Source organism: Hemibagrus wyckioides, linkage group LG05, assembly GCF_019097595.1.
Source record: "Hemibagrus wyckioides isolate EC202008001 linkage group LG05, SWU_Hwy_1.0, whole genome shotgun sequence".
NCBI lineage: Eukaryota > Metazoa > Chordata > Actinopteri > Siluriformes > Bagridae > Hemibagrus > Hemibagrus wyckioides.
The window spans coordinates 9,031,759-9,055,883 of record NC_080714.1 but is presented as its reverse complement, the minus strand read 5'-3'; the positions used below and the strand labels follow the sequence as shown (position 1 = coordinate 9,055,883).

At 36.9% G+C, this 24,125-nt stretch overlaps 2 protein-coding genes across 9 annotated transcripts in view; both read left to right on the top strand.

Annotated features, from left to right (window-relative positions):
• The first annotated feature begins 159 nt into the window (after positions 1-159).
• On the top strand, positions 160-16,808 carry wu:fl23c11 (interleukin-17 receptor C). 8 transcript variants are annotated; one of them, XM_058388727.1, is made up of 16 exons: positions 160-395; positions 3,886-4,147; positions 8,274-8,301; positions 10,152-10,277; positions 10,413-10,636; positions 11,219-11,342; positions 11,475-11,510; positions 11,599-11,738; positions 11,836-11,892; positions 12,856-12,910; positions 13,026-13,276; positions 13,444-13,497; positions 13,591-13,642; positions 14,743-14,838; positions 14,906-14,947; positions 15,022-16,808. In XM_058388727.1, the coding sequence occupies exons 2-16, from the start codon at positions 4,040-4,042 to the stop codon at positions 15,807-15,809; spliced, it is 2,181 nt and encodes a 726-aa protein (XP_058244710.1). In that variant the 5' UTR covers positions 160-395; positions 3,886-4,039; the 3' UTR covers positions 15,810-16,808. The 8 variants fall into 8 exon arrangements, with proteins under 8 accessions (XP_058244710.1, XP_058244712.1, XP_058244711.1 ...); XM_058388729.1 differs by having other exon boundaries at positions 3,880-4,147; positions 11,839-11,892; XM_058388728.1 differs by having other exon boundaries at positions 3,880-4,147; positions 14,909-14,947.
• A 194-nt stretch (positions 16,809-17,002) lies between these two features.
• The window catches only part of LOC131352550 (protein disulfide isomerase Creld1), a 23,812-nt gene continuing 16,689 nt past the window's right edge, over positions 17,003-24,125 (top strand). Inside the window, exons 1-3 of the mRNA XM_058388734.1 lie at positions 17,003-17,178; positions 19,186-19,308; positions 19,953-20,035. Of these exons, the coding sequence (XP_058244717.1) occupies positions 19,192-19,308; positions 19,953-20,035 (200 nt within the window). The 5' untranslated portion in view covers positions 17,003-17,178; positions 19,186-19,191. The remainder of the gene's footprint in view (positions 17,179-19,185; positions 19,309-19,952; positions 20,036-24,125) is intronic.

Below are 24,125 nucleotides of genomic sequence, written 5' to 3'. Positions count from 1 at the left end.
AACAAAGTTTGTGTGGAAAAAAAGTGCTGTTTATGTTATACAAATGTTGTCGTCGCCTCACAGCTCCAGTGCTCCCAGTTCCCTCACTGCGCCGTTAGTTAAAAACACCGTTGGCACGCGCACCTGCTCCTGGCCCCGCCCCCTGCTCGTGCCCGTCACCTCTGAGAGGTATGTGGAAGTCCGAGTCCGTTCAGGCTAACGGCATCCACCTGGCTTAGAAACCTCTAGCTTATTGTTTTAAATGTTTTCTAGTATTTTCTTTCGACGTATATTTCATTTTCAGCCCAAATTATCATACACATACCTATATTGTTTACATTAAATAGCCAATCTTAGACATTTCTGGAGCTTTCTAGAGCTACACTGCGGCTGTCACAGACATCAGCGACACCTCCGTAAGCTTTACTTACTTTCTGCTACTTTTGTACATTATTTTTTTGTACTTTTTAGTCCACAATACGTAGCTTTTATTACAGAATATTCACATGTCTCTCTAGATTAGAGTATTTATAAGAAGTCATTTTCCTTGTTTCGTGACATGGAAGTTGTGAAATAACGAACTAGAAGAACCTGAATGATTTAATAACAACAAAAACAGCAGCTCTGTCAATAGCGGTACATATCCTGAGTCTACTGTTTCTACTCGACCTGATACATCAATTTAGAGCATAACTAACTGCAATTAAATTAACATAGGTCATTAAAGAGAGAGAGAGAGAGAGAGAGAGAGAGAGACTTTGACTTTCGATGGTCATTTATTTTAACCATTCATGTGTTTACTTTAGCAGCATTTTACATAATTACTCAACAAAATAATAGAATAGAATAGAATAGAATAGAATAGAATAGAATAGAATAGATAGATAGATAGATAGATAGATAGAGAGAGAGAGAGAGAGAGAGAGAGACTTTGATCTTCGATGGTCATTTATTTTAACCATTCATGTGTTTACTTTAGCAGCAATTTACATAATTACTCAACAAAATAATAGAATAGAATAGATAGATAGATAGATAGATAGATAGATAGATAGATAGATAGATAGATAGCGAGAGAGAGACTTTGATCTTCGATGGTCATTTATTTTAACCATTCATGTGTTTACTTTAGCAGCAATTTACATAATTACTCAACAAAATAATAGAATAGAATAGAATAGATAGATAGATAGATAGATAGATAGATAGATAGATAGATAGATAGATAGATAGAGAGAGACTTTGATCTTCGATGGTCATTTATTTTAACCATTCATGTGTTTACTTTAGCAGCAATTTACATAATTACTCAACAAAATAATAGAATAGAATAGAATAGAATAGAATAGAATAGAATAGAGATAGAGAGAGAGAGAGAGAGACTTTGACTTTCGATGGTCATTTATTTTAACCATTCATGTGTTTACTTTAGCAGCATTTTACATAATTACTCAACAAAATAATAGAATATAATAGAATAGAGAGAGAGAGAGAGAGAGAGAGAGAGACTTTGATCTTCGATGGTCATTTATTTTAACCATTCATGTGTTTACTTTAGCAGCAATTTACATAATTACTCAACAAAATAATAGAATAGAATAGAATAGAATAGATAGATAGATAGATAGATAGATAGATAGATAGATAGATAGATAGATAGATAGAGAGAGAGACTTTGATCTTCGATGGTCATTTATTTTAACCATTCATGTGTTTACTTTAGCAGCAATTTACATAATTACTCAACAAAATAATAGAATAGAATAGAATAGATAGATAGATAGATAGATAGATAGATAGATAGATAGATAGATAGATAGATAGATAGATAGATAGAGAGAGAGACTTTGATCTTCGATGGTCATTTATTTTAACCATTCATGTGTTTACTTTAGCAGCAATTTACATAATTACTCAACAAAATAATAGAATAGAATAGAATAGATAGATAGATAGATAGATAGATAGATAGATAGATAGATAGATAGATAGATAGATAGATAGATAGATAGATAGAGAGAGAGAGAGAGACTTTGATCTTCGATGGTCATTTATTTTAACCATTCATGTGTTTACTTTAGCAGCAATTTACATAATTACTCAACAAAATAATAGAATAGAATAGAATAGATAGATAGATAGATAGATAGATAGATAGATAGATAGATAGATAGAGAGAGAGAGAGAGAGAGAGAGAGACTTTGATCTTCGATGGTCATTTATTTTAACCATTCATGTGTTTACTTTAGCAGCAATTTACATAATTACTCAACAAAATAATAGAATAGAATAGAATAGAATAGAGAGAGAGAGATAGAGAGAGAGAGAGAGACTTTGACTTTCGATGGTCATTTATTTTAACCATTCATGTGTTTACTTTAGCAGCATTTTACATAATTACTCAACAAAATAATAGAATAGAATAGAATAGAATAGAATAGAGAGAGAGAGAGAGAGAGAGAGAGAGACTTTGATCTTCGATGGTCATTTATTTTAACCATTCATGTGTTTACTTTAGCAGCAATTTACATAATTACTCAACAAAATAATAGAATAGAATAGAATAGAATAGAATAGAATAGAATAGAATAGAATAGAATAGAATAGAATATATATAGAGAGAGAGAGAGAGAGAGAGAGAGAGACTTTGACTTTTGATGGTCATTTATTTTAACCATTCATGTGTTTACTTTAGCAGCAATTTACATAATTACTCAACAGTAGAATAGAATAGAATAGAATAGAATAGAATAGAATAGAATAGAGAGAGAGAGAGAGACTTTGACTTTTGATGGTCATTTATTTTAACCATTCATGTGTTTACTTTAGCAGCATTTTACATAATTACTCAACAAAATAATAGAATAGAATAGAATAGAGAGAGAGAGAGAGAGAGAGAGAGAGACTTTGACTTTCGATGGTCATTCATTTTAACCATTCATGTGTTTACTTTAGCAGCATTTTACATAATTACTCAACAAAATAATAGAATAGAATAGAATAGAATAAAATAGAGAGAGAGAGAGAGAGAGAGAGAGAGAGAGATTTATTTGTGCGTTTTACATCAGCAACCATTCAGAAAACTCTTCAGTATTAGTCTCCAGATAAAAATAAGCATAATTAATTTGAATCCAATCAGCCACTATCCCTTTTAGCACATTCATTCACATTTCTAACCAATAACATCTTATTGTACATTCTGAGTCTTCACAATCTATCCATCTGGACTGAATCCAAGAGAAAACTTTCATTATTTTGTCATGTATGGATTTTTGTTCAACATTTTTCATCCATAAATTTGAATTTAGTGTTCTAAATGATTGTTAGTCTCACAATAAATAGAGAGAATAGTGAGTGATAGAGAGAGAGAACGATTAAGGGAGTGAGTGAGAGAGAGAACGATTGTGAGAGTGAGTGAGAGAGAGAAAGAGTGAGAGAAAGAGAGAGACAGAGAGAGAGAGAGTGAGAAAGAAAGAGAGAGAGAGAGAGAGAGAGAAGAGAATTTATGATTTCTGTAGCTGTATGATGAATTATTATGTAATTCCTGAATAACTGGAAAGGAAGAAATGCATTAGTGAATGAAATGAATTAGTGGTTAAGTGGTTATTAGTGGGTAAGTCATTATAGCATATTACTACTACTACTACTACTACTACTACTACTACTACTAATAATAATAATAATAACCTAAAATAAGACTTTTATATGAATAACTCAGCAGTGTGGTGAAGGCTACATCCAGGGACACCATTAGGAATTTTGAGGCATCCAAATTTATACAGTTTTTCTTGTATGGGGATCATCTCCACCTTCCTCACTGCATACATTTCACATATCTCCTCTCTCTCTCTCTCTCTCTCTCTCTCTCTCTCTCTCTCTCTCTCTCTCTCTCTCTGTCAGTCTCAGGTATCAACTGAAATGTCATGTGACGTGTCCCGTCCGCTCGTCCTGACGTCGCTCTCATCAGGGAGGTGAAGGAGAATACATGTAGAAATGTAGCTGTCTTCCTCAGACAGCAAAACACTCGGCTCCAGCTCTGTCATCACCGCGACTTGTCACGATGCTGCATGCACTGGGGATGACGCTGGTCTTCTGCACCACACTCATTCACACACAAAGCCTGGAGCTCTTCAACTTCACCAAGGAAGATGCACTCACTTGCAGCGAGGTATGGTGTCTTTTTTCTTTTTTTCTCTAATGGGTTTTATGAAATTCAACATTAAAGTAAATTATGCATTAGGAGGTTAGGTAAAGTAGATACACAAATCAGCAAATCATAGTTTAAAATTCTTTTAAACTATGTATAGTGGTCTTTCATATTATTTCTAAATGTAGTTAATATTTATTATTTATATAGTAAACTGAATTAGTCAATAATATAATAGGTAAGGTATATAAATAATAAATAAGTATAGTAATAATATTTTTAAATGTTTTTACTTGCCACCATCACCGCATGCTTGCTCATTATGGATAAAATAGTAAAGTTAAACAGTATAATTTCTACATATAAATTATATAATTTAATTTTTATAATTTAAACACATTTATACATTTTAGATTTCGTTCTGTTTTGCTCTAGATTCAGTTTTTAATTTAGTAGGAAAGACATGTCGTGTTTTGTTTGGAGCCAAAAACCAGGCATTCAGATGTCGGTGGATGATAAAAAAAGAAACAGAAAAAAAAAGTTAAAGAAGCGCCTGCTTTTTAACCCAAACATCCACCTCCTTGTTTTTTGTTAAGCCATGCATGTGCCTGTACATGTGCAAATATAATCACATGCAAAGCATCTAGGAAATAATAGCAAATCATTTTCATGTGCATGACACAAAGTAGTGTTTTTCCCACTTTACATAAGCAGACCAAAACATGCACGGTGAGCTGCACACACTGTGTATAAATGGGGTATTTGTACTCCATTGAAACAGAAGTAAATACAGCTTCAGCTCTTATAACATGTCGGAACAGCATTGTTTCCAGCAGTGGCACATGGGTGCTTGAAGAGCCCCGTTTCTTGATAACTAAACGTGCATGAAATATTTTCTTTTTACGGTCTATAAGAGGAAGATCATTTAATACATAACTTCTTGTTATGCTGAACCTGACACCTGGCATTAGCTGCCGAAGTGCAATTTAAGACTGATTTATAAATATAATACAGGTAGCTGATTTAAACTCGGACTGGACCAGTGTGTTGAGTTTATATTAGTGATAACACTAATGACATGTTTTCTTTGTGCTTGTCTCTCCAGCACAACAGTAATACAGCATGAGTCTACTTTTTTATGAATTCCACAATCACAATATATAAAACTAGATCTAGAAATGATTTCGACTGTAATTATTTCTTCTTTTTTTTTTATAATATAAATCATTGTAATGTCTTTATTTTCTACAATGAAATATCATTATATCTGAAATACTTAATGGTCAAATATATTTAACCCTCCAGTTATCTTCGGGTCAATTTGACCTGGTGTAAAAAGTACTCAAAAATGAGGTATAATTTTAAATAAATGAGATTTATAATACCAAATTTTTTTTTTTTTAAAAAGTGCAAAATATATGTCAATGTGTTGGAAACAAGCTGACTAAAAACGTCAAACAAAAAAAAGGTGATCATACATACCTCAGTTTTTATAAGCAGTCAGAACAGACCAGGTCAACTTGGCACGCGGAGAGAATAAGTGTATAATAAATGGGAGGTAAATACAAGGGTTAAATCCCAAAAAATAGGTGCTCAGATGTCCTGTTTTATCCTGCGCGTCCATATTCTTGTACAAAAGCGTCATTGCTATGATTCTAGGAGCGATAACAAAGCCAAGACTATACTATTTTTGTAACTTTTATATATTCTGAACAGCTTGGATGAAATATATGGTGTACCAACAATTAAAAACACATGAATTTCTAAAACAGCTAAAGATTACAATGTAAAGGTTAATAATATTCTTGCGTAACTGGCTCCTGAACAAGGATACACAAGATGAAGTCATGCCTTTTACTTATTTATGAGCCCAGCCGGCCATGACACCCAATGCTAAGGCTCCTGTGTGCCGTAGCTATGGCGATGGATTACCGTCTGGAAGACGAGGTGTGTGAACAGAATAGCGGCAGAGCAGTTTGTGATTCTCTGCAGTGACTTATGACCTTTCTCTTGTGTGAGAAGATACTGGGGTCGATCTGATGCATCTACATCCTGGTATTGTTGAATTATCGCAGGCTGGAATGACATCAACTGTCATAGATCATTCTTTCTTTCTTTCTTTTTTTTTGTTTCCCTAAACCTTGTAATCTAGTTGGGTCAGATAGGCAATTTACTTACTTTACTAAATGTAAAACAATACATTTATTCAGTACATCATATGATTGTTATTTTAAAGGTGTTAAATCGTATTTCTGTTACATAAATGATGTTCAGGTCTTTGTGACCTGAGATAAACAAAATACATTTAAAACAAAATGGTGATTCTAATCTCTGTCACATGAACATGACTTATTTGCACTTGTACCTGTGCACACACCTTTGTCAGGAGGATCCAACCTTGCGAGATAGGTCGACTGCCTATTTACATACACAGCGTTTTATTGCTGACAGTTAAGATAGAGATAAGATATATTTGTCTTTTAAAATTAGATTTTACACTCGAATAGCCATTATATATAAAAACGAAATATAGCTCGTTGCTAAGAAACGTTCAGTAAAGAGAACCAGCCGGTAAATCATGGCAGAAACTGAACTGTTCCCTAGCATGTTGGTATAGTAGTTCCTCTTGGGTGTGTTGCCTGTGTTTTATGCTTACTTTCTTACTCACTGAATTGTGTACATATAAGCTGGAAATTAGTTGGAAAAACAATTATGAAGCTTGTGTAGTATAAGTTTGTTTAGAGTGTGTTTATAATTACCGAGCATAACTATGCATTTCTAACTGGATGTATGCCTGTACATCTGCTGTCTGTATTACTAATCTGTAGTAGTTTTACTTTTTTTTACTTTTTACGAGTTTTATAGTATAAATATTGGTGGTGTGTGCTTCTCAAATGCAGTCATGCTTCCCAGACTTTTGTGTTCTTCCTACTAGACAGCATGGCATTTCAGCACTGACTCAGCACTCAGATGTCAGCTCCTCCATATTAAACCCAAGTATTTTATAGTGAGGATCATCGTATATGAAGACATGCTATATGTTTACTGCACTACCCATAACAAAAGAATTTAGTAGTACAGCACATACCGTATCCTATTGATCTACCAAATGTGTGAAAGATGTGTAATATGTTGTCGGATGTATCAATGTAAAATAAATTCGCCCCACCTGCAAGCCGTAAAGTAGGATCCACTTTATAGGATTTAACACTATCACAATGTAAGCTAAGGCCTCATTTTCAATAATGTCAAGAAGCCTCTATAGCTCTGGTAGTAGCAACTAGTAACTTAGGCTGTAGTATAATTCTTACAGAGATGTTATCTTTATTCGGTCACCTCTCAGAAAGACCAAATGTGAAGCGAGCCACATGGATCACTTGGAACCGCTGCTCACACAGGGAAACATAACACGCTCAGAGAAAAGTACTCTCTGCCTTCTTCTGAATGCATGAGCCATTGGCAGGTATTGGTGTGATTGACAGAGGAAAGAGCACAGGCTGGTTTTACTTCCTTAGCTCCCAGTCATGGACGGCTGTGGAATTTTCTGGATATGAACGTGAAATCTGTGGACTATAGGCTGAACGCCAAAAGGGGAAAAAACATTATGAGATCAGCTGTCATGTCACCCTGAGTGTGTGTGTATGTGTGTATGGTCTGCATGGGTGTTCTGTACACAAATGATTGGACACACAGGGATAAATAAATGAGCAAGTCTTCATACTGTATTTCCTGTATCTTTTATATTTACAACATTCCCAGTGTTCCTGCTCCCTACGGTACTTCCACACCTGTTTTCTCATTTCCGACATCAAGTCTATCTGGTCCTGGGTATTTTTCCTGGTAATTTTGGTTCTGGCCTTCCTGTTATGCCTGATATTTTGTTTTGTGTTTGTTATTTTGTATATTGCCTAATTTGAGATGTGTTGTCCAAATTATGCCAGTCCACCCCAAATAAGGCAATTCTGTATGAATATACTGTTTTTACATGATATTTTGTTAAACATGATGATTTGAAAGGTATGTGTCCAGAGCTTTGGAATTAAAGTTAATATTGGTATATATGTTTAAAAAAGTTTATTCTATGTGAATGATGAATTTGTTTGTGACAAACCGATCTGTAATTTCCATCTTTTGTGTTTCTTGGCAGGATCTTACTGATTGTAACATAAAGCCAGGTAAGAATTCATTCATTTATAATCATAACAGCCCTTACTCATCATGGTTTAGTAGAAACTGGCATAGATTCTAATACAGCAAGATCTGCATCTGACTGATGCAAGTGCAGTATGATATAAACTGGGAATTTGAGTAAATTGCAAATGATAAGCTAGCATCAAGTTTCTAAAGCTACAAAGGTTGCTTGAAAAATAATTAAAAAAAGTTAAGTAATAATAGTACGTTTCAGCCGAGGTAGGGGTTCATTAATCTTGTCTTTTGCAATCCTTAGTTTTTAACTAAATTTACATCATCTCGATATGTTGAGACAGTTGTGGATGTTTGTTTACAACACTGTTGAAGCTTTTTCCTGCTGTCGAAATCAAATGGAAAAATGAACAAATTTCCATTTTCACTTGCAAATACTTTGTGTATTTATAACTAGGTTTTTGTTTTTATTTTTGGAACCCGAATAGGTCAAGAGTTAACTGAAGTCAGATGTAACTAAGATGTTAATAATAAATATAAGTGAGCCAAGTTTCCATCAATGTACAGCTCCCAGGTGTTGGAAAGATGCCATTCAGTGCCAAGTTTTGCAAAAGCTCTTTCGTAATTCTTTTGTGTCTGAGAAGATGCTGGAAGGAATGAGTCAAAATCACATACAATAATAGAAATTTAATATATAAAAAAAATGAACGACAACAAAAGAATCAGTGCAAAACAGCTTAGCAAAATGAATAAAATCCCCCATGGCATTTTTTTCATGCAAATAATAAAACCTATTCATGTGGTTCGTCAGCTGTAGGTTCAGGTCTTCAGCCCATGCAGAGCTCCACTGTGCCTTCTCTGCACAATTTTGACTGTTACTTTACTTAATGGACTATTGCCCTGATTTAGAACTATATATGTGCATTGCTATTCACACCTACAAATTACACAATGACAAAAAACCACATTACCTATATTGTACTATGCGGCTTTATATTAACTGATATATTAAGGGTACTGACATATCGTTATTACTTACACTACACCCCAGCTCAACAGATATTTTTATTGGTGCTGATTATTTAACTGTAAATCAAGTCTTTTTTCAGGTTGTTCAAATCTGAAGTATAAATGTTCACACAGTCTGATCAGATGTGGGTTTGACTGATAAACAAGCATTTTATGATCAGATTTGTCCATATAAAACTTGATGAATAATGGCCATTGTATAAATAGCAACTAAGCCATATATACATCACAGTGTAGGACTGCAAATGGATTTAGCATTTTTAGCACTGACATTGATCTTGGCTTTACTAAACAGGAAACTTTTTCTGGATTTGCACATGAAATCTGTGGACTATAGGCCGAACTCCAAAACGGGGAAAAAACATTATGAGATCAGCTTTCATGTCACCCCGAGTTTTCTGTTTCCTCATTTCCTACTTCAAGCTTCAAGCTAAGTCTATCTGGTCCTGGGTATTTTTCCTGGTTCTGGCATTCCTGTTCTGCCTGTTGTTTTGTTTTGTGTTCTAAATTTGTTACAGTGAATATTTCCTAGGTTGACTTGTGTTGTCCAAATTATGTCAGTCCACCACTAATAAAGCAATTCTGTATGAATATACTGTTTTTAAATATATTTTGTTTTGTACATGATGGTGTGAAAGGTATGTGTCCAGAGTTTTGAGAGTAACGTTTGTAAAATATGGGGATATATGTATAAAAAAATTAAATTCTATGTTACATGTTGAAAATTATAATGAATGAATATGTTATATATATATATATATATAATTGATTTTATCATAAGTAAAGACCAAGGCAATGCTAAAATTAATTCTCTGCCATTTTTGCTGTGTCTCCCATTTTTTTCTTTTACTAGGTGATATATGCCTTTATCACGATGACAGAGTTTACGTGAGTGGTCTTTCTGCTCAGGCTCTGTTGTGCAGTAGTCATAAAGGCTTGCGTCCATGCTTAAGAATCCGGATTAACATTACAGCTGCAGGTATCTTGACACTGAAATATTTAAAAAAAATAAATAAATACAGGTTTTGCATTTCTATGTACTCTGTGGCTCACCAAGAGCTATTTCATTTTTGTGTATTTGTGTGTACAAAAATGATATTTTCTAAGTTTATAGGTTTGCCCTGTTTTTCTTCAGGAATCCACGAGGAAATATCTCTGTCTGGAGAAGATAGCTATAATGACCGAAGGAGTGAGAACAGGTCAAAAGAGCATGGAAGTGGCCTGGAACCACCTGTTTCCACATCAATGTCTGTCCAAGTGTGTTACCAGGGCCCAGACTTCTCAGGTTCAGAAGAGCTCACTTTCACACTGGCCTCCTCAGATGACCAGACAGCACAGGTAACTTTGTGTTACACTATTTCCCAATCCTGTTTTTGCTGCTTAGATGCATCATAGCCACGAACATGCGTCACATACACATTGCATGCACAAATTTATTAGAATGAATTTTGATTATTTGCTGTAAAACACGTTTTTGTAGCTGCAGTGTATTCTAAAATTATACCAGTTAAAAAAATGACCCTGGTATCCTTGTTATCAACTGTCCAGTCCTATGCTGCTCCTAAAATAATCATTACAGTTTGAGCATGGGGCAGTGTGATTATTGCTTTAATGGGCCAATATTATCAGTTCTCAATTTTGACCACTACATGCAATAATAACTCCAGCCAAATGAGGCCGTTCTTTATTTAGGAAGATGAGCAAGTCAAAAAAACACCAGCTTACATCTACCAATTAGCAACAAGGTCATTGTTAGTCACTTAAAAGTGGTAAGTAGTATTTCAAAAGAATTTAAAATATAATAATATTAACATGATGAATGAGAACATGGCTGTTACTATGAATGTGAATAATTAGGAGGAAAGGAGCAACCTTCAAGTGCCTCATATAAATGTATCTATGTATGTAATTGCACTGCAGATGTGGATGTCATTAATAGTAGAGCTGAGGGAAGATGATTTTGGCAGTACAGTCACTGTCTTCTCTTCAAACACTCATAAACCCAGCTTCACAAAAGACATCAAGATGCCTGCAATAGACAAAGGTAATTTATATTTTATTCTCTCTCTCTCTCTCTCTCTCTCACACACACACAGACACAAACACATACACACTGTCATCATCAGTTGTCACCAAGACTTTATGGACACACCGCATATATATTTTTCTGTTTCAGTTTGTTCTCAAGGTCTGGCCATTGCACAGTGTAAAGGTGAGTGTTTTAAGGTTTTTGTGTATGTTCAATGTATTTTTTTAAAAATGCATTTTTTTAAGTAATTCTATAACTACTTTGTTTCCAGTACCCACTTTATATCCGGAAATTAACCCAAAAACAGGAATGGCAGAACTACGCGTGGGTGATCTTCCCAAGGATGAAGTTCATGAACTTCAGGCTTGCCAGAGGATGGAGAAAGATGGACCATGTTTAAGACTGGAGTGGGTGTGTATCAACCACCCGCCCCCGAACATATAAACATATACGTGTGTGTATGTATCACCATACTCATGCTATCTTTACTTGTTTCTTTGAATACAAGAAGGAGAATCCACTGATGATTCCAATGAGCTCTGTCGCCCCCTGTCTCTGTTTTCAGGTATTATTTAATTATTTATTTATATTCATAATATTCGTTAAATATTTCAATGCAAATTGAATCGGGAATAGTAGTTATTCATTTATTGACCATCCTCCCCACGTTCCACAGAGGCAGTGTGAAATATTACCCCTGAAATATACTTTTCAAATAGGTAATGTTTTATAATAAATATAGTATTTATTAAATCATTTTAGATAAGATTTAAGCAGCATTCCAACATTTAGTAGTACTGTCAAAATAAATACAAGTTTTGTACAGAGTGGGTGGGGCTTTATTAATATTTAATGCTACTTGGTGGATACCAAATGTAAATGCTGGAGGGAGTGAAGTATTGTCTGGAAAAATGGTACAATCTTTGCAACCTTTACACAGACATTGACATACAGTATGTGGTATTAGATAATAGAGTTTAAATATGATCAAAGATTCAATAATAAAATATGTATTCTCTGGTACGTAAACCATTTAATTCACTTACTTTTGCCAACATTTTACTTGGTAGGTTTTGGGCCACAGAGTAGTTTCTTACCCTATTGTTTCAAATCAGTGTAAAGAATTTCTGCACATGTGTATATAGGACCGTTTGCCTTGCTTAATGAATCAGACTGATGCTTTAAGTAAAAGTGGTCATTTTATATGAAATGTTTTCTTTTTAATGTCCTACAAACTTTGGATAATATGCAAAAATAATATCTCAGACAAAATTTGTCTAAACCTTTAGGATGCTTAAAACCCCTGGACAGTATTGTGTATTGTAATGTACGATAGACATTACCTGACTCCTGACTGTGATTTGGACTTTATGGTCAATAAGTGAATCCATTTTATACTTCTGATAAATTTTTAACTGAGTACTCAGTGGTTGGCACAGAATATGATATAGAGAATATGAATAGGGGATAGATGACTCCGTTGTTAAAAAATGATTTAATTTACTTCATTTTTGGTATTATTGATCAGATTTGGTGGAAGGATGGACCTCGAAAGACGTTTTGCCCATTTCTTAACAAGACAGGTACAGTGCTGTAAGATTACTGAGTAATTATGGCTGAATAAAAACATAAAAGCTTTACTTTGTCAATTTGAAGAGGAAAAAATAATGTTTCCCTCTCTTGTTTTTCTTCTCTCAGTTCTCTCTGTCTCTAATATATCTGTGTCTGTGATGGAGTCGTTGACTTACCATAGTGGAATGGTTCGAAACAGCACTGCTCTTGTTTGGAACATCACTGCCCCCTGCAGACTGGAGGCTGATATTCATCTCTGCAAGAAAACTTCAGGCTCTAACGAACACTGCCATGTAACAGATGATCTGCGGAACAGCAGGCATCATGTACACAGCCATCAGCATCCAAAATGGAACTTGGTTAATAAGCAGCACTGGGTAGGATGCATCATTTTTTAAGCTTAATATTTCTTCATTATAAGAATGAAAAGCTGTGTGCAGGACCCTGATGTGATGGTTGAACCGTTAATGTCCATTCTAAGAAATATAAAGAAGGACCTATTAAAAAAGAAAGTTAACTCACCTCCCTTTAATTCTGTCTAAAGCAAATTCAAGGCGAGTTTGCTGGAGTGGAACGTCACCCTTCACTCTGTGTGCAGGTACATAATGTTCATGTTTGCATGTATTGGATGTAAAATGCTCTTCAGTCATGTTTTCATACTTCTACAAAAGCATTTGTTCCCTTTCTCTAGATAAAGGTTAAAGGAATTGAAGGCCATTTTGACCCTGTCTGCCCTTTTGAAAGTAAGCACCCAGTGTTTTTTGGAGGTTTTTTCCATTTTGAACACTGTGTAATTATTATGGATACAGTTCCATGTTAGCCCACCTTTCTAACCACATCACTTTTGTAAAGCAATGGCTCACATCCTTCAGAATGAGATCCCATTTATCCTGATCGCATTTTTAATGCGACATGCTTATTAATTGCGTTTAATTTATGTGAGTTAAGCATGCATAGTCTGAGACAACTCCTTACTTTCTCCTTCACTATTTACTATACAGTATAGACTTTATGTATAGCAGTATTGGAGACACTGTAGAGATATTTTAAACAACACCGTAGACAAATATCTATTCAAATTGCACTTTCCATATGAGTGAACTCGATTTGATTTACAGTGTGCAGTCTATAATGATACTCGATCAAGCTCAACTGCTAGCCATTTCACCAACATGATTTACCAGGAAAGAAAACACATTAAAAGGTTTTTAGTCATTGCCCAAAGTATCTCAGATCAAATAACATGTCATTATAGCTGGCATAAACTGAACAGAATTTTAATGAATTGCCTGAAACCTGAAATATGTACATAAAGTATTGAGAGGAACCAGACAAACTGGAACCCATCCATTTCTGGGTGACACCTGACTGTGTATAAATCATTATAATGTAGGGTTATGGAAGAGTAAAGGCAATCTGCACTAAGCGTGGAAAGATTTGATGAGCACGTTGTGTATAAAAGTTGTGAGAAGGACGGTTTCTCTAACAGCAGCAGCAGTTCTTAGATACACGTCTACATTATACCAATTATTCACTGAAGCAAGAATTAGTCTCTGGCATTGAATTTGGGGAATTACAAAAGTTTAGGGTATCCATATAGGACTATCTAGTGCAGAAAGCTCAGAGCAGAGTCCAGAGGTTCTGGAGTATAAGGTTCTGATGTGCTGCATTCACAAAAACACCATAACAGAAAGACAGAACAGATTACTGCTCTTATCATGCACAGGTTTAAAAAGATCTACATTGTGATCATTGTAATCAGGGATACTGTTGATATATTCCTGTATTCCTGCCAAGAGAGGAATATAGGAATACCAATGTATGTCTCTCTCTCTCTCCCCAGCTCACAGAACACATTGGAGTTTGTTTCTGTTGGTATCTGTGCTTGTCATGTGTCTGGCAGTTTTGGGAGCCTATGTTCTCCAGGGATTAGTCAAGGGTAAGCACATAGATACAGATGTATAAATGCATTTGTTTGAGAAAAGCATTAACATGCATATCATCAGCAGGTTGGATATTCAAATGGCTGAAAATGGATAGCATCAGCAGTGAGTACTCTGTCAATATTTGCAGATCACTATACCCTTAACTCTTCCCTTGTCATGTGAAATCCATGTGAAAGTTTCCTCTCTGTGTCTCTCTCCAGGTAGAGTAGGAGATGGTCAGGTGGTGCTCTTGTACCCTCCAGATGCAGACAGTGCTGTCGCAGTGCTGGTGTGTCATCTAGGTTCGGCTCTCTCCTCGCTGGGATTCGGCGTCTCTTTGGAGTTGTGGAGCCGCGAGGAGCTGAATGCACTCGGCCCCGTACCCTGGTTGCACTCACGTCTTCATCGCATGCAGTGCCATGGCGGCAAAGTGGTACTCGTGCTCACCCCTGCCGCTTGGGCACGAGCAGAGGAGTGGTGTCGAAGCAGAGGAGAGAAGACAGAGCGGCGAGAGAACTACTCCGATGTTTTCAGTGCCTCGCTCAGCTGCATTCTTGCCGATTACCTGCAGGGCCGTGCCGGAGAACGCTTTGCCTTGGTGCAGTTTGAAACACAACCGGCCGAACCCCCAAATGAAAGGGGATCCATGCCTGAGCTTTTTCGTGGTCTTCCTCTTTTCAGCCTGCCTTCTCAGAGCTTGGGATTTCTGACTGAGATCACTCATGGAGCTCACAAAGGACAAAAAGAAAACGAAAGAGCTGAGAGCAGAAGAACACGGGCCAGTGTTTTGAGAGCAGGAGCACGAATTTTAGCTGGAACATTGCGAGAGCTAACAGGGGGAGCAGGATACAAGTTAGCGGAGGTTTCTCAGGATTGCATAGGGTTAGAGAAGGACGACCCATGGATCACTATACCTCTGACGCTAGAGCACTTGACTCCACCTGCTAGTCCTGAGTTACACAGTGAGAACAGCACTGTCAACTGATGACCTGTAAATGGGCTGGAAAAAAACCTCAGTGCATAAGTTTCGTCTTAACTCTGATGTTCAGTTTTTAACTAAGCAAATACATGTCCCACTGAGCCAGGCCATGTTTTGCAGCTTCTCCCTGTGTTTGTGTCTGTTTCCTCCAGGTTTTCCAGTTTCCTCTTACTGTCTTGGCTATGCTAGAATGACCCCTGGTGTGAATGAGTGTGTAAATGCATATGCACTGTGATGGATGGCATTCATTCAATCCAGGGGGATATTTCTTGCCTTGTGCCCAGTGTTGCCGGAACAGAGTCTGAATCCCCAACACCCCTGTCCATGACAAATCGATCACTGAAGATGAATGAATAAAAATATACAATATTTCTTATACTCAATTCAGTAGTAAGAGGAGATATAATTTATGCCATATGATGCAGACTGTAGCTCTTGGGTGCTTAGAGGAGTTCCTTATTTCTTTCACCAGATTTTACCGGGTTAAATGTTGCTGAATGCAAATCTAACCAAACTAAAACTAGACCCGAAATGGCCAGCTTTCTTTCTTTCTTTCACAGAACATTGCTGATATGGCTTGTACCTGAGATGATCTAACCATTTAACAATTTACATTAAATAAAGTGAAATTATTATTGCTGTGAAATCAAACAGGTACTTTGGTTCAATGGGACATGAGTTATGAAGCAGTAAACCAGGGTTAAGAAGTTGTTGCTGAATTGTTCATTTGTACTATAAGCTTTCATTAAGACGCCACCAGAATTATAATCTTCTGTGTATGCTGAAATATGTTTGGTTGTTCAACATCAGCCAGTTATGATACACAAATGTCATCTAGGACAGACAGGGAATAAATGATGTTCCTTTTTTTTTGTATGCTGTCCTTATGTGAGTTTGTAAATAGTAATCGAGTTTGTAAAGGGTGTTGCATTTGTGTGTGTGTGTGTGTGGTTTTTTTTCCAGGTTATTCCGAAGTGCCTTCTGTTTACCTTAAAAAAAAAATAAACAAAACGAAATAAATGTTTGTTTCAATGATCCTTGATTATTGTACGATGTATATTTTATCAATTGACATTTTTTTGCCCCGCCTTTCAGTTTGGTACACGGCGATAGCTGATTGGATAAACAGGATAGGGCAGGTTCAGTGATTGGCTCCTGGTGCCGGTGGGCGGTATTATTATGATACAGCTGCAGCGCCCACAGAATGAGCTAGAAATCCAGATGGGGCGAGGTTAGCATTGGCTAAGAAAATCAGTTTTAACACGCAAAGATTAATCTGCATTTGAAGACTTGCGTGCAGATTTAGTTCACGTGTCTGTAGCAGACAAGAGGAAGCGAAAGCCTCTTCTTTGCTCGTAGGAAATAAAACTGCAACGTAAGTATATGGGTAGAGAATGATGCTGGTTGGGTGCATCTCATACAAGCTAGCCACGATGCTAATTTAATGGCTAAGTGGGTTATAAATGGCGAAGCCGGCGTTCAATTCGGATTTAGTCTCCTGTTTCCACATGTTCCCTCCGAGTCCAAAGAAATGACAGGAATTCAGCATGAGCAGGAGCTGATGGTAGTAAATAAGTGTGTGGAATCGTGCTCAACAGTGCTATTGTCCTCTGTTGGCGAATATGCAGCGTCATTTATAAGCCAATAAAACGGTGTGTTCTGAGATTCTGTTCATTAAGAAATAACTATCAGATTTATATAAAAACAGAAATAGCACCACGGCCTATAAACAGGTTGATTCTGCTCCCGTGCGATTTTTTAATACCAGCATCAGCATCACTTAGCATCTCTCCGTCCCTGTGTATTAAACGGTGGCGCTGTGCATTATGGGTAATCTGTATCTGCGCTCAAACTTTTTCGAACTCAAGGATCGCGTTAAATGTAAACACATAAAAATCCTTAAAAATGACCCTTTAAGAGCAAATTAAAATTCTATTCAAATATCAGGCCTTTTTATTTGAAAAAAAAAATCTGAATTTTTCCTTAAACACACACGCACAACGTATTTGTTCATCACTCCAATATCTGTGATCTAATTGTCATTATCCCTGTGAGAAGTTAGTGGTTTTCTGAGAGGAGGACATTACTAGAGTAGACATGATGGTGTTTAATGGTTAAGAAATGTCAATGATCTTAAACAGAACGGATGACTGTCAGGATTTGGTGTTTGCTCTTGCAAAAAAAAAAACATAAGGAAAGCAGAAGAGTCTTTTCTCACTAGGCACATTTGTCTCTCACCTCCAGTGTTGGGGGTTTGATTCCTGCCTCAGTGTGTGATGTTCTCCCTGTGTATTTGGGGTTTCCTTCTCAGTCCAAAGACATGTGTCTGAAAAGTGGGCGATTGTGCCCTGATGGGTTAGTACCCCGTACAGGGCATTTCCTGCCTTGTGCCCTGAGTCCCAGGGGATCAGCTCCAGGTTTCTAGTGACCCTGTGTAGGATAAGTGGTAAAGAAAATGGATGGATGGATTAATGTATGGATTAATAGATGGATACATGAATGTATGGTTGAATGGATGGATAGATTGATGGATGGATTAATAGATGGATACATTAATGTATGGTTGAATGGATGGATTAATAGATGGATACATTAATGTATGGTTGAATGGATGGATAGATTGATGGATGGATTAATAAATGGATACATTAATGTATGGTTGAATGGATGGATAGATTAATGGATGGATTAATAGATGGATACATTAATGTATGGTTGAATAGATGGATAGATTAATGGATGGATTAATGGATGGATACATTAATGGATGGAATAATCAATGGATTAATGGATGGAATAATGGATGGATTAATGGATGGATACATTAATGTATGGTTGAATGGATGGATAGATTACTGTATGGATGGAATAATGGATGGATTAATGGATGGTAGTCAAGGCAGCAAAATTTGCAGAATGCTTTGTAGCTATGTTCCAAAATTTTGACTCATAGTTCCAGAATGCTTTGTTCTACTACTAGTAGAAATATGAAATGACTTCCGTGAAGTTTATGACTGTTGTGTTAACATGAAATTCAGGGTTTTGGAAGCTGATCTGTTTAAACAGAGTGTATAGATGAGAAGATGAGAAAGCTGAACAGAATAAAGGACTGGGAAGTAGGAAGTCGAGTGAGCAAGGACCAACGTGCCAATGAACGAAGTTAAAACTTTAACTTAAAGTCATGCTGGAGTTTTCTTGTAATAAGTGCACTCTGGATATTCCTCACTGTGTGCCAAAGCTACCAAATATAACAACTATCTAACAGATGCAGTTAGTTGGTGTTGTATGTCTTACAGGAAGCATGTGGCAGCCTGGTTTTTGTGACAGTGGCACTGAAATGTCCAAATAATGTCACATTAATAAACAATTTCTTTATGTTTAGGACGTCATGTACGCCTCATCGCCTCTGTTCCTCATCCTGGTGTTTACCTTTGACCTCTCTCTGCTGACCGTGCAAGCTGGACCCTGCCAGAGCTGCCGCAAACTCACAGAGAACTTCATCAAGGTGTGTGTGTGTGTGTGTGTGTACATGTCTGCAGGCGTGTGCCTCTGTCTCTGTCTGTGTCTCTGTCTGCCTGTCTTTGTCGGTCTCTGACTCTGTGTGTCTCTGTCTGTCTGTCTCTGACTGTGACTGATGTGTCTGTGCCTTGTGTGTCTGTCTCTCTGTCTGTCTCTGTGTGTCTGTCTTTGTGCCTGTCTTTGTGTGTCTTTGTCTGTCTCTGTCTGTCTGTCTGTCTGTCACTGTCTGTCGCTGTCTGTCTCTGCCTCGTGTGTCTGTCTTGTGTGTACATGTCTGATGTGTCTTTAAAAAATATATTTTATTCATGATTTATTTAAAAACATATTTTAATTTACTATGAATGACCAAACGGCAATACTTCAGATGTTTAATCCACATTAATATCTATTTATTTACCTAAAATCAAGTATTGTGTTCTTTTAAGATTAGAATTAATGAAAAATGTTATTTTCATGTTGGATTGCTTTACATATCAGAACAGTTTTAGGCTTTTTTTGTGCTTCCGACAGTGTTGCCTCAGGGTTCTCAGAGATTCACACTTTGTATTGTTGTACCAATTTGTACATTTAAAGTTGCTGGTGTTAAATACATGTTTTAAAATAGCTGTATAAAAATATCGATTTGTTCAGGGCCTGGAGCGAACGGCCAATAAAAACTTCGGTGGTGGAAACACGGCTTGGGAAGAGGAGAAGCTGGCAAAATACGCTCGCAGGTGAGGGGGTGAAACATGCACCACATTCACAACCTCATATACAACATCGATCTGATCCACTGGATATTTGCCAGGGTTTTATTTTTTTTGTTTGTTTTGCACTTTGTAAGGATGTATGACTTAGATAAGAATCGTGCTGAACTGCCAGTTGTTAGAGTTTGTGTTTTTTGCACTTACCTGAACCCTCCTACTTGTTCTTATTGCACATATGTACACACGATACACAGCAAAATAAATCCCACAAACGGCTAAATATTCACAGCTAAGGTTTTCTTCATCCGCCTCAAGAAGGTTTGGCATGTTGTGTATTGAGATGATTTTCTGCTCATTACGGTTGTAAAGGTTGTATTTAGATTCCAGTAGACTTTCTGTCAGTTTGGACCAGGCTGGTTATTCTCCTCATCGACAAGGCTGTGTCTCAATCAGCTCACAAACTCGCTAGTTGTTGAATCATTATATTTTGTACACGAGTACACAGAGTAAGGACTCTGGAGTTATGCTACACAATTGGGACACTGATGTCTCAGTCAGTCAGTGTATAAACCCAAACATGTCAAAAGATTATGTTTTAAATGTCATATAAATGTGTTTAAGCACACGATTTTCTCTTCTGGGATTTCAAGAAGGATTGTAAGCTAGCTAGAGGATTTTTAAATGACTTGAAAGTTGTTAGACTCAGACAAACCATTTACAGAAAGTTAAATATAGTTAAAGAGAGTTTGTTTGCAATTTTTTTTCCCAGTTGATAGGCTTCAGAAAATATGAAATAAGAATGGGGAACATGGTGAGCATCTATGCTTCTAGGATTTTGTGGTGTATTAGGTGATAGAGAGAGAAAAAGAGACAGACAGACAGACAGCCTTTACAATGGTCGACTTCTGATCAGCGCCTTGTGATTGGCAGATTGCACAACTGTGTGTTCTTAATAAAGTAGACACTGAGGGTGTCGAAGCCTGAAGCAAACCGATCAGGCCTAACATTATGAGCAGTGAGAGTTGAAGTGAATAACACTGATGATCTCCTCATCATGGCACCTGTTAGTGGGTGGGATATATTAGGCAGCAAGTGAACATTTTGTCCTCGAAGTCGATGAGTTAGAAGCAGGAAAAATGGACAAGGATAATGTAAGGATTTGAGGAGGATGAGGAGGACTTACAAGGAGAATGTAAGGATTTGAGCGAGTTTGACAAGGACCAAATTGTGTTGGCTAGACCACTGGATCAGAGCAAATCTTGGTGCCAGATACCACAGCACACCTTCAGGGATCTAGTGGAGTCCATAACTCGAAGGGTCAGGGCTGTTTTGGCAGCAAAACGGGGAACCAACACAATTTTAGGAAGGTAGTCATAATGTTATGCCTGATTGGCGTATTGAGTGTATTAGCAATTAATTTAGTACATAGCAGTAAATTTAGTGTAAATTAAAGCAAACAGTTTTTTCCCCTTAGATTATTGTGATGTAATTTATCGCAATTATATGCCGACTGACATAAACACCACGTGTTCGAAGATGATTTTTCACAGATTTTATTGATGCACGTTGATTTTTAAACCTGAAAACAGGCAATGTTGACAGAGCAGTCTGCATATTTTCCGGTAGCTTCATGTGAAACCAGAGATTCCCAGTATAACCTCTAGGGTTTTAATGAGCGTTCACAATCTGTCATACTGTCTTCTCTACAGCGGACATCAAATCCAGCTGCATGCATCACATCAAGCCTTGCATATCACGTCACACATCACATCACATCAAAACCCTATTCAATTCTGTTTCATAAAGCATTTCAGTCCACACAAGCCAACTTTAGCGTCACGTTAGAGGCATGCTGAAATCCAGCTCAAGCCCACGCTGCCTTTGTTCTGAGATTCAGATCTTCACTCATTGCACATCAGCCAAAGAAATCTTTCTGAACTCTATGCACTTAATGTAAAAAAAAACATAATCTACAAAGATGTCATGGAAAGATTTTATGGTCTGATACGTTAAGGCAGCAACAAGAGGAACCATATACTGGTTTTTCATTATTGTGTCATGATTTTAGCCACATTTTAGTGGCAGATCACTTGACAAAGTTAATAGCTTTTGAGTTTTGTCTGCTTCCCATCCAGTCTGTTGTATTAGCTCTATTTCTGTAACAGAAATGAGTGAAGTATGGAACTGTGGAATTATTATTTCTATAATGTTAAGCTGATTTCTTCAGCATATTCTTATACCCTTTCATACAACTGTGTACATCCACCACATATCACCGTATTTTAATCGTTGTATCTGTCTGGACATCTCAGATTTGCTTCATATTTTCTGGAAATTAAAGTCAACCTTCCCAGTCAATAGTGTGCAAAATCTCAGTTTAGTATCTGGTTTAATTTCAGAGATATAAAGATTTTAATAAGGAGCTTCATGCTACAGAAAAAGTAACACAATTCCATAAGTCAGTACTTTAAATTTTCAGAGAGGGATTTTTAGTATTAGATTTGTCATTTGTCAGCTTATGACCTGCTGAGTACTGAAAAAAGTTATATAGTTAAGAAATATTGTGATATGTTGTACATTGGAGCAACTTTTCGACTCTCTTACACTACACACACAAACACTCCAATACATCTCCACAATAAAGCACATCGGATCCTTTACAGTTTTGTATCTTTTACTCATGTAATAGTAGATTATTTTAACAAAGGTGTATGTCTGGAACTCTTTATGTATCCAGCATAAGTAGGCCTTTTTTTGTAGCACTTGTTTCTACAGTAAAAATAAAAGCACCTGGAATCTCCTGAGTGATCTATAGTAAACGCTTGAAGCTACACCAATCGGGCATAACATTATGACCACCTGCCTGATATTCTGTTGGTTCCCCTTTTGCTGCTAAACCAGCCCTGTCTCATTGAAGCATGGACTTAAAGGATACTTACATGACTTTAAAAAGGATACTTTTGATAGATACTGACCACTGCAGACCGGGAACACCCCACAAGAGCTGCAGTTTTGGAGATACTCTGATCCAGTGGTCTAGCCATCACAATTTGGCCCTTGTCAAACTCGTTCAAATCCTTACGCTTGTCCATTTTTCCTGCTTCTAACACATCAACTTTGAGGACAAAATGTTCACTTGCTGCCTAATATATCCCACCCACTAACAGGTGCCATGATGAGGAGATCATCCGTGTTATTCACTTCACCTCTCAGTAGTCATAATGTTATGCCTGATCAGTGTATTTACTCATATTAAATTTTACATTTTCATCCTTGATCTTTTTTCAACATGCTAGTGAAACATGTTTTACTGAGGCACTTCACATTTAGCTTGCCTATGTTTTGGCTTGAGATTAGTGATAATGTACAGCTGTGTGGTTTAGAACATTATAGACAGATGTATTTAAATCTATGTAGTATCTTGAGCTTTTATTTTAAAATACACTTCTGTTTAAATTCCTTATTTATTCGCAAAGTTATTTCACTTTTATTTAGTTCTTTTAATTGTATTAATTAATTAAGAGACTCATGGCACTAGTTTATGAAAGTCAGTCGTAGTAAGACTGAGTACATGTGTGTGAATGACAGGGAGGGAAGTGGAACAGTCGGATTACAGGGTGAAGAGGTGAAGAAGGTACAGGAGTTTAAGTACTTGGGGTCAACAGTCCAGAGTAATGGAGAGTGTGGGAAAGAGGTAAAGAAGCGAGTGCAGGCAGGTTGGAATGGGTGGAGAAAGGTGTCGGGAGTTCTGTGTGATAGAAAAATATCAGCGAGAATCAAGGGGAAGGTGTACAGGACAGTGGTGAGACCAGCCATGCTGTATGGTTTAGAGGCAGTGTCACTGACACAGAGACAGGAGTCAGAGCTGGAGGTAGCAGAGCTGAAGATGTTGAGGTTCTCTTTGGGAGTGATACGGTTGGACAGGATTAGGAACGAGTACATCAGAGGGACAGCTCATGTTGGACATTTGGGGGACAGGTTAAGATGGTTCGGACATGTCCAGAGGAGGGAGAGTGAGTATATTGGTAGGAGAATGTTGGACATGGAGCTGCCAGGCAGGAGACAAAGAGGAAGGCCAAAGAGGAAGTATATGGATGTAATAAATGAGGATATGAAG